Source organism: Carlito syrichta, unplaced genomic scaffold (genome assembly GCF_000164805.1).
Source record: "Carlito syrichta isolate Samal-C Ts95f unplaced genomic scaffold, Tarsius_syrichta-2.0.1 Scaffold301868, whole genome shotgun sequence".
Taxonomy (NCBI): Eukaryota; Metazoa; Chordata; class Mammalia; order Primates; family Tarsiidae; genus Carlito; species Carlito syrichta.
In genome coordinates this window covers 255204-266305 of record NW_007245964.1, presented here as the reverse complement: position 1 = coordinate 266305, position 11102 = coordinate 255204, and the positions used below count along the sequence as shown (strand labels likewise).

Sequence of the window (11102 nt, the reverse complement as noted above, 5' to 3'; positions counted from 1 at the left end):
GCCACTGCACTCCAGTCTGGGCGACAGAGGGAGACTCCAACTCAAAAAAAAAAAAAAGATTTCTGAATGACAGGCAACTTTGTTCTAAAGGGACTCTTGGAACCCACCCAGTCCTAAGGATAAGAAGGATGCTCCCTTGTCCTAAGGATGGTGAGGGACCACATAGGGCAGAGCTATGCACAGGCAGGCAGAGCAGGCGGAAAGTTTTTGTTAACAGTGACTGGCATCGTCAGAACTCTTTATGAAGAGTCCTGCAAAGCATGTTTGGGAGTTTGTTTTTAAATGGCTAGAAAAAAAGCATAGCAGAAGTATGCCTCTTCTTAACATAAATGAGATAATTCTGGCAAATGTCCAAACACAACAACACAAAACTAGAAGCAAGAAACTTCACAGGAAACTGATGAGGAAGACAAATTTTATAGGAAACTGAAAAACAAATGAGCAGAGCGAGGTATGTTTGTGGTAAAGGACATAACACACAATATATCTTCAAGTGTTCTCATGAACATTATGACCTATCAAATATTATCTAACAAAAATGAACTCATCTGAGGAGCAGCAGCGTGAAAATATTCCATTGCTGTCCAACAGAATTTGATGGAAGTGTTCCATATCTTTGTGCTAATACAGAATCTACCAGCCACACAAATACTCAAAATGTGGCTAATGCAATGTGGGAAATACATTTTTAATATAATTTAAACAGCCATGTGACTAGTGGCTCCTGATTGAATGATGAAGTTCTAATGCCTCAGGGGTCAAAACCAGTGGTTTCTTTCAGGGACTTCTCTAATCACTGCTAAAGGACTCAGGGTTAGATGTGGAAAAAGGAAAGCTCTCAACAGATTTGCTCACTTAAACAAAATCCGAAATTCCTCACTGGTTCTGGAGGCAAGGGACAGCATGATCCACTGTGAGGGGCATGAGGGAAGGACTCCTGGGAAGACCTCAGTATGTGCTTCCAACTCCGGCTAATGTCAGTGGGAGGAAAAGGTCTAGGATTTTGGTCATTCACATGGGAAGAGGCCTACAGTTCCACACAGGAAATCTGAGGTTGGGGCTTCCCTGGGCCATCTGGAAATGGACATTGCCATAGTGGAGCTGGAGGTCAGGTGCTCATTTCCGGATGGGGTTTCCAGAGCCAGAGGACTTAGAAGTGTTGGGACCTGAGGGCCCTTTCTGGCCACCTGCAGGCTGCATGGGTCCTTTCTTTTTTGGGATTAAGGGCTTGTTCTTGCTCTTAAACACTTTGCTGGGATCCAGTTTATTCACAAAAGAGTCGCTTTCTTCTGTAAGCAGGTTTGTGTTGTAGGTGATGGGTTTATACATGTTGAACCATTGCTGTAAGGCAGAAGTGGGAGAGAGAGTCACAATTCACAGGAGAAATGCCATTCTTTGTGCTCTTTAGTAGGGATGTAGAGGTAGAGAGCTGGGACAGGAGGCAGAGAGAGAAGAAAGTGCATGTTTTTATGAAAAACCACCTCAAGAATCTACTTGCTCTTCCTTGCAGTGACGGAAGATCCCATAACCTCTGGTAAGACACACACATTGCTTTCTAAGGTCACATGGCCTTTAAGACAAATGCAGTATATGAACTAAGAATCTGAGTACACTTCCTTCCTTCTAAGCTAGTGAGCCCTGAGCCTGGAGCGCTAGTCTCAAGTCACCAGGGGTCAGTGACTAATTATTCTGCTATTCTCCTTCAGGTGGAGTCTGGCAGCACCATTCCCAGGAGAAGGACATGACAGGCCGGTGTGGGCCTCTGCTGCAAGATGCTGCATGTGCTGATGTTCTGTCCCCTGCTGGCTTTCAAGGCAGCTGAGGGCAAAGGACATCCACATTTATTGACTTTTCACTGATCACAGTCTCACAATATTGAGTATGATGGGTATCATCATGATACACCATGTGAGGCAAACAAAGCCCATTAGATGAAAACACAGGTGGCAGAGCTGGAGCAGAGTCCCTCCTTCACTGCTGATTAGGTGCTGCGAGAGACCACCATGAAGGAGCCCAGACCAGCTCACTCCAGTCAGAAGTTCTTCAGCCACACTTGATGTTTGCAAACCAGGTTGTATATCAGGTTGCATACCTGGCATCTGTACGTCTGAATGGTGACCTGACCTGTAATAGAAATGAGGCTTGTCCATACAACTGAACACTCTGTAGCCACTGAAAAGGACAAGGCAGCTCGAATATACCGAAAGGGAATGAGCCCCGAGAATGTTAAGTGAAAAGAACAGGCGTGGAACAATGTGGATGGTATATTACACTTGATTTAGAGGAAAGAAACCGAAAAATGTTGGCATGCATGCTTTATGAGCAATGACTATCTTCAGAAGGGCCCACAAGAAACTGTTAATGGTGGCCACCCTTTGAAGAAGTATGCTGGGCACACAGGGAAAGAGACAGACTTTTCTCTCTTCCTATGTGCCTGTATTGCCAATCCAAAACAACAAACATAAGCCTCCCCAACATAATTTAATTAAAAATAAAAACTCCCTAGGTAATTCTGGGGAGAAGCTAAGTTTGGGAACCATTTAATTAGATCAGTATAAAGTGAGGTTTTCTACCCACACTGGAACCACCTGCCTTGCTTATTGAAAATGCAGGTTCCTGGGCTCTGCACCAGATCTCCTGAATCAAATGGAGAAGTTGGGAATCTGCAGTTTAACCATTTCCTCAGAAGATGTTGATACACTGAGATGACAGGTGTCCTTACCTTGGCTTGTGGGCTGATGCCATAGCTGGTGAAGGCATACTGCCACTGGGGCAGGCCCAGGTGGGTGATGAGAAGGCGGTAATAGGCGGTAAAGGTATCTGTGAGAAAATGCCAGTATAATGCACGGTCCAGGAACCAGATCTCAGTGTCTTGAGCTAATGCTGAAATAGCAAAGGAAATAAAAAGGAGAGCTTAACACTTTTCTTCTTTTAACCATCAAAGGTTATACTCATGATTATAAGAAATCTCAATAGAGAGAATATAAAATATATAAAAGTTCCCCTGTTCTTCCCCTTCTCAGTCCCATTCTCCAGTGGCCACTTTTACCAACTTCTTTGACATTCTTTAAAAATGTTTTGATAGCTCAGTCAGCTAATCAATCTTCTAGGCTCTGAAGATCTGGACATATAGCCACGCTATCCAACCAGCTGCTCCTTTCTGTGTGTAATCTGTACTCCCCTTCCTCATGGGCACATTCTGTGGTCCCAGCGTTCCTGATGGAGAAACTCTGAATGGCTTGGGCTTTTTTGAAGAGGTCCCTCTCAGTAAGCAAAATTACTATGAAAAACCATCATGAAGGAGCCAAGAGCCACTCGCTCCTGGGAATCCTGCCTGTGCTGTTGTGTGATGTCCTGGTTAAGTGGAAGCAGGCACTGTTGACCAGCTCCTCCTCACATCTGTTTCTGACTTTCTGGTCTTTCTATTTCAAGCCTGTCCTATTTCATCTGCTGTCTGGACAGTTATAACAGCTTTCTAAGTGGTCCCTATCATTGATCCGGAAACACCTTCATCTGAATCCTGCTATTCTGCCAACCAACCTCAACTGACTCCCCACTGTCTTCTACATTATGTCCACATTCCTATGCTTGGTTTTCAGAGCTCGGCGTGAGGGAGTAGTTGGTCTTCTGGCTTCAACTCCTCCTCACCCTCAGGTGAACAATGTGGCTCACTGAGTTGGAATTACTTTTCATTCTCCCCCAATCAGTTGTGCCTTCCCATGGCATGGCTTTTGCCCACTTGGTACTTTGCTTGTATCTAGTTCCTTCCCATAGTTCAAGATGCAGCTTGAAGACTACTTTGCAAAGATTCCTCCAGCTGGAGGAATCCTTTCCCCAGAGATAAATCCTGGAGTCTGTATCTTCTCCCCCACCAGAGAGCCACCTGCAGAGGACTTGGCCTTGGCCAGCTGTGTTTCACAGTGCCTAGGTTATAGAGGTTGAACTGTTGTTAGGGGGCAGGTAGCAGCTGCTGCTCAAGGGCGCACAGTCTTTTCTCCTGATTCCCCATCTTGAGCCTTGCAGTCTAAGTAATTCAGGTTTTTACTGTGGTTAATTGGCCTGGGTATATTAGTATAAAAGAAAGGCAAAAGATCATGTGTTTCCTGGATGCTTATCTATTGCATGAACCTGACCCAGGAGTTTATAACCAAAAGGACAATTTCTTTTAGTTTGTACTCCCTATTATCCTAATTGCAGTAACTGACAAATTAAGATAGATAAAAATACTCCAGTAATTAGCCTAGAGGGGAATGCTTAGAGAGGACCAAGGGGGTTTTTTGGGTTTGGGGACACACCTGGCAGCACCTCAGGAGGCCAAGGAAGTAGGTGTCTTTTGTGTGATGTCTGACAAGCAAGATCAGGAAAGGCCACAGTTAGGAGCATGCTTGTAAATGATTCTTACCTGGTTTTCCACTTTTGTAGACCAGGCAAACTTTTCCATTCCCATTGCATGAATCCAGCTCAAATATCACACTGCGAGAGTCAAAGTGAGGCTTCTCTGGCTGGTCCTCACTAGCTGCAAACCCAGAAGTTAATGGCAATGTTCAAACAAACTCAACTCAAACACGTACTTATATATCCAACTTTTCTACGATGAAAAAATAGGGGAAGAGCCTAATCTCAGATACGCTTAATGTTATTTTCAAATAAATCCTGTACTCTAAATGCCCTGGATCCCATTTGTGGACTAGGCCTTCTCCCTGGGCTTCCCTATTAGCAATAGACAATGTCAGAGAATCTGGGGAAAGGAGGCAAGAGGAAAGCAAACTGAACTTCTTGGGAGTGGGACCACATAAAAGCAATCTGAATGGCTTGATGCTGATATAACTTTTTTCCTTCTCCTAGGATGGTTTATTGTATAAAAATGGGTAACAGTCACAAGATCTAATCTCTCTTTCTATGCAATACCAGTGGAAAGCCCTCTGAGTCATGTAACTCTTATTCTCTTTAACGACTCCTTGGTAGCTGTGGGAGTGGATGTACCCTAATTTTTTTCTGCCATCCCCATTGATAGGCATTTGTCCATCATTACTCTGCTGTGAATGCTATAATAATCATCTCTGTACATGCCCTTCCTTATGTTCTGGTGCTTTCAGCATTTGGGATAGATTCCTACAGTAGAGAGGATGTTACCAGATTGCTTTTCAAAAAGAACTTTGTTTTTGAAAGATATTTTCAATGGGTATAGAATTTCAGGTTGCCAGTTTTTTTTTTTTTTTGAGTATTTTATCTTGCTTGAATTGTTTCCAAGGAGAATATGCTGTAGCCTTTGTATGTAATTTGTCTCTTCCCTTTGGCTGCTTTCAAGATTTTTCCCTTGGGCCAGGCATGGTGGCTCACATCAATAATCCCAGTACTTTTGAGAGGCCAAGGTAGGAGGAATACTTGAGGGCAGGAGTTTGAGACCAGCCTGGGCAACATAGCAAAATCCTGTTTCAACAAAAAACGTTTTTTAATGGAAAAAAAAAAAAGATTTTCCCTTTATTCTTGATTCCAAGCAATATGATAATGATGTCTCTTGGTACTGTTTATTTGTGTTTCTTGCTCTGGCTTATTAGACTCATTGGATATGTGGGTTTATAGTCTCCATCAAATTGGTCAACTTTTGAGTCATTATTTCTTCAAATGTTATTTTATGGTCCCTGATCTCTCTCTTCAGGGACTCTAATTACACAGACACTGTACCACATGCTGTCCTTCAGCTTACTGAGGCTCTTTTCCTTAAAAATAATTTTCCCTTTTTTGTGGCATTTGGATAATTTCCAATGTTATAAGTTCTCCCATCTTTTCTTTTTTCTTTTTGAGTTGGAGTCTCACTGTGTCACCCAGATGAGTGCAGTGGCCACTTCCGGCCACTGTAGCCTCAACCTGCTGGGCTCCAGCGATCCTTCCATCTCAGCCTTCCAAGTAGCTGGAACTACAGGCATGAGCGACCATGCCCGGCTAATTTTTGATTTATTGTAGAGATGGGGTCTCGCCAAGTTGCCCAGGCAGGTCTCAAACCCGCGGGCTCAGGCAATCCACTAACCTCGGCCTCCCAAAGCGCGGGATTACAGGCTGAGCCACTGAGCCCGGCTTTTTATATTTTCTTTATTTTTCCATTGTTAGCTTATATGTTCTTGTTCTCATTTAGGTTTTCTTTTCTGTCTTCTAGCAGTTTTATTTCTCTGGTTACGTTTTTTTGTTTTTTTTTTAAATAAAGATGGGGATCTCGTTATGTTGCCCAGGCTGAAGTACAGTGGCTGTTCACAAGTGCGATCATAGTGCACTAAAACCTCAAACTTCTGGGCTCAAGCGATCCTCCCACCTCAGTCTACTAAGTAGCTGAGACTACAGGTGCACACCACCACATCCAATTGATTATATCTCCTGATATTCCTTACTGATCAACCTCTCTTTGACTGCTGGGTCCCCAAAGAAAAGTCAGTAATTTTCTATTTAGGTTTAATGAGAGTTAGGTCTAGTTGTTGGAAAATCCTGGAAAGCATAAGCCCAGTAGGTGCCAGAAGCCCACCAAGTAGTTTTTATTCCCATGGGTATTAGGACAATGTGGTCCCTACCCCAGCTCAGTCCTTTTGCTGAGGCCCCTTGAAGCCTCTTTGTTATCTAGTCTACCTCAACTCTTCTAGCCTCAAGAGCATGGAGAAGCCCCAGCACTCACACATGTAGCCAACATGACCTTTTCCCTGTCCTTTGGGATTCAACAGATCTTTAAGTGACAAGCTCTTCCCAGGACCCAATCTTTTCCAGGCTTCGCTCCTGGACTTCTCTGGTACTATTTTCCAATTGCTTGTCCAACTGAGGGAGAAAGTCTTCCATCTCTTCTCTATGCCAGGATTTCAAGAAATCTGAGGTCCTACTACTGCCTGCCTACTCACTATTTATTCTCCCTTTCTTAATTAAACCCCAATTCTATCTGAGGAGCACATTCTGTCCAAGAGAAAGTACTCACCCTCTCAGACTCCCTTGCAACTCCAGGTAGCTATTTGACTGTTCTGGCCAATAGCTATTGGGAGGGGCTTCTGAGAAGACGATTATTTTCCTGATAAAAAGGGAGAGATTCTGCCAAGAGCCAGTTTTCTTTGCCCTTTGCCTTTTACTCTTCTTCTTCCTGATGGGAATGGAGACCCAAACACCAGAGGAAGAGCCCACATCCAAAGGCTGGGGCAGCAGAAGGCCAGAGGAGATGCTATCACAGACATTCTCCAGCAGCTACCCCAGCCTAGTTCCAGATTTCTTATGATGAGAAAAACAAGCAGCTAATTAGTTTAAACGCTGTATTTGCTATATGCAGCCAAACACAATTCTGACTGAAGAAATCCTCCTTTATCCGTACTTGCTCACAGGTTTTTATCAGTCATTGACTTATGGGCCATTTTACTCAGAAGTGGCAAAGAGCCTGGAGGTAGGAGTGGAGAAGGAAAGAGCTGTATTTAGACTGCCATGCTCCCTGAAGCCTCTGGACACCAGAATGTAAGTGACATTTACTCTATAACATTCATTCTTCACTAAGTATTCGTTAAGTGCCTACTGTGTGCAGGTACTGAACTGGGTGCTGGAAACAAAACAAAGATACCAACCCTGGCATATTCTTCATACCTTCCTGTGCATCATCCTCCAGGTCTGCCAGAGTCGGTGCATTAGGAAGTGAATACATGGAAGACTGGTTGAGCTGAGTCAGCTTTGAGATGCTGTTGATTGCCATGCTGCCCAGTGGAATGATGTGCTCTGCTGGAACACCAACGAGAAGAACTACATGGAGTAACAGTCTGGTTAACATGGTTACCCTAAGGGATTCTGCTTGGATAACCTAAGCCCAGGTATTGTTTGGTCCCATGGCTGAGGAATCTGATGGATGGTAGAAAGAACAGAATCACTTACTGCATATCCCCAAACACCAAACTTTCATGCAAAAAAACAGAACTGGGGGCCATGTGGAAGAGCTCCCACTGCATGCATTTGGGAGAAACTGAGGAACCTTTTAAAAGGAGATTCTCAAAAAGAACTGGGAAATCTGGGCTTAGGGATCCTGTTTGAAGAGTAAAGGATTTTAAAATGTTTTTGCTCCCTCTTTCCTTTCTTTAGCCAGTACTCTGCATAGTTACACTTTCCAAAGGAGCAACAGCTTTGCATGATATAATCTACACTTCTTGTTATAAGCTTTAATGATGAAAAACCTCTCCTTATTTGTCATGTTCCTTCACTCAATGATGAGAACTTGGCAGCCTTCTTGCTTGGTTCTAGTCTTTTGTGATTAGAGCATAAATAGAAAATAGGTAGACAGCACATTTGCGTTATGTGACTGATGAAGAAACTGGAAGGACTAAAGGCAATAAAGCAATTGGCATGCACACCACAGAATGCCCAAAGAGAAAAGATCACTAGAGAAGCAGATACCAGAAACTGCCCCTGCTGCCTCTTCCATCACTGACTCAGGCTATTCCGTAAATAATGAGTATGGTCATGGGGATAAGAAGACTGCAGTTGGGAAGATTAAAATGAAGAAGGTATTGCAGTCATGAACAGGGATTCCTTCATATTCATGACCATTTCTTCTCAGAAGCAGGCTTGAGAAGGGCTAGCCTGTCCTCATGTGGGCTGGGGAGAGGCTGCCACTCTGTTACTCTAGACTCCAAAGGCCATGGCCATGCCACGAGGGAAGGTTCTGATGCTGGGGTCAAAGATGGTTTCTAGGCCACAAGAGGATACGGTTGTAAGCTAAAAGTGAATATTAAGTGTTAATTAGTAAGCTATAAGAAGTACCTCTGGCTAGCTGTGCAAGACAGACAGGAAGGCTTGAGGAATCACCAAAAGGGAACTCAGGTTTGTAGGCAACGAATGGGATAAGTCAGCTCTGTTTTTTGAGTTGGGGGTCTTGCTCTGTCACCCTGACTGGAGTACAGTGACATAATCACAGCTCACCACCACTTCAAGAAGTCAGCTCTGTATACTTGCTATGCAACAAACATTACTGCATTCTTAGGGGCAGCAGGGGAGAGGTGTAAGCTAAAGAAGATCTGGGTATGTGGTTGAAGTTAGAGGCAACAAAAACCTATGGGGGGGATGGCAGGGCCAGAAAATTTGTGCCAGGAATGGGCTGGACTCCAGTTGCTAGACATGGTTTCCCAACTACAGAATTGTTTAGGAATCTTTGCCTACATGTACAGCACTGACTTTTGTGTCTATGTGGTACCTGCAATCACTGATATGCACAAAGTTGTGATTTCCCACATTCGCCCACAAATGTTTTGTCCTACACACATTTAAAGCTAAATATGACAGCTTGTGAATGGAGGCAGTTGGTGACTTAGGCTAAGGTGATGTGAGGGAGAGATGCAGTGGCTCTAGAATTAGACATCAGAGCCCTGAGGTCTTCATGATGGTGGGGGTAAAGAAGGGACCCTGAGAGAGACAAGCAGGCCCTCCCATGGACACCAGAGACTGTCACTACAGTTGACCCTGTGGGGTTTGCTCAAGATGGATTTTCTGCGCAGTGATTACTGTTTCCCTTCACCCCATTCCACCAGTTCTGTACCGCATGGGTGGTGGGGGGTGCAGCAATGATGGTATCTGTTGGCTTTGAGAGATCATCACAGCTTCTGGACATGGCACTTGAGGAGCACCCATGAAAACCCTCCAGATTCAAAGAATCAAATTCTGAGGCCCTCAAAATCATCCATCCAATCCTCAGCAGGAAAATGTTCTCCCACGGCACAGAGGCTGACTCACCATCCAGCTTCACACTCCATGTCATGTGGAAGCCATTGGTCATCAGGTAGAAGTTCTTCACATCCTCAGGCATCACACAGTTATTCTTCTAGAATCACGAAGCAGCTGAATGTTAGGTCAGGGCTGGAATCAGAGTACAGGGCTATGCCTTAAGGCACTGGAGACATGATTTACCATGTCTCTGATAATCACCTATACAACCCTATTAGCGAGTTCTGACAGTTCTTAGAAAGTAGCAGGATATTTCCAGTATTTCACATGGGCACCAAATCTTCCCAACTGGTGGTAGAGAGAACAAAGAAACAGTTTATTATCCTTTCAGGAGGTACTAGGAATAAGCCCTAAATTCTAAACAACTCACATCTGTGCACATGTCTTACTCTAACCAAGTAAAACCCTTGGAGTGTGCAGAAGGATGAGTTCTCCAATTCCTTTCCTGGGCCACTACATTAATTTCATAATACGGTTATAGAGGCAAAGAGCCAACCAGTTAATAACTGTCCAAACTTTTAGCTTAACTAGACCCTTCTGAGACATGATACTGACTACTGCTTATGTCAAGTTTGCTTTAGGTCATACTTGTCTGTTCTAGGTACCCAATGTGTGGGGAACTATAATGTAGCAAGGTGATCTGAGTTCAGTTCCCAACAATGCCTTGACCTTGAGCATGTCACTCTGTGAGTCTAGGCTTAAGAATAAACTCTATGACTGACTCTACTAAACACTGGAGATAATAGAGGGTAAGAACTTGACAAGAAAAGGCTATGAGATTATGATTTGCAGTCATAGTGTCTTCAAGAACTACAGGTGAGGTGATAACTTCAAGCTTGCAGGTGATTTTAAGCAATGTTTTTAGATTATTAAATGGATAACAGCTGACATTTTAACAAACAGATTTTTAATTTCTTTTATCTAAGAACTAAAATATGTATTCGGATAAATTTTTTTTCTCTCCACCATCTGTTCCCAATCTCACAGATGTGAAACTTGAGGGATTCTCAGACTTCCTGGGCTAATTTCTTTGTTTTCCTACTTAGTAAGTTATTTGGAGCTAAAGCTTGCTCCGAGTGCCTCCTTATGGCTACATTCTCTGTGCTTGCAGAGGAAAAAACATGCAGGCAGAGACCCCTTCTTCCACCCCCAGAACTCTTGTACAGGAAAACTGCAGTTGTCAGTGTTCTGACAAGGTTTTTGCCCCTTCTGTCACCCCCCAAAGGCCTGCATCCTCTCTGAGGTTTTGATCACTCGTGCCATCTAGTGGTGGACACAGGAACCTACTTTCTCACCAAGTCTGTCTTTCTTTTCTTTCTTTTTTTTTTTGGAGTTGGAGTCCCACTCTGTCGCCCAGACTGGAGTGCAGTGGCCGCTCCCGG

The 11102-nt window shown here is 43.8% G+C and overlaps 1 protein-coding gene across 3 annotated transcripts in view; it reads right to left on the bottom strand.

Moving 5' to 3' along the window:
* The window catches only part of TPGS2 (tubulin polyglutamylase complex subunit 2), a 41429-nt gene that overhangs the window by 15332 nt on the left and 14995 nt on the right, over nt 1-11102 (bottom strand). Inside the window, exons 2-6 of one of the 3 annotated variants that reach the window (XM_008055507.2) lie at nt 9730-9817; nt 7600-7728; nt 4403-4516; nt 2723-2883; nt 399-1341 (exon numbers count right to left, since the gene is read on the bottom strand). In XM_008055507.2, the coding sequence (XP_008053698.1) occupies nt 1117-1341; nt 2723-2883; nt 4403-4516; nt 7600-7728; nt 9730-9817 (717 nt within the window). In that variant the 3' untranslated portion in view covers nt 399-1116. Of the gene's footprint in view, nt 1-398; nt 1342-2722; nt 2884-4402; nt 4517-7599; nt 7729-9729; nt 9818-11102 lie in introns of those variants that run through there. The other 2 variants (XM_021711119.1, XM_021711120.1) reach the window with 2 other exon arrangements.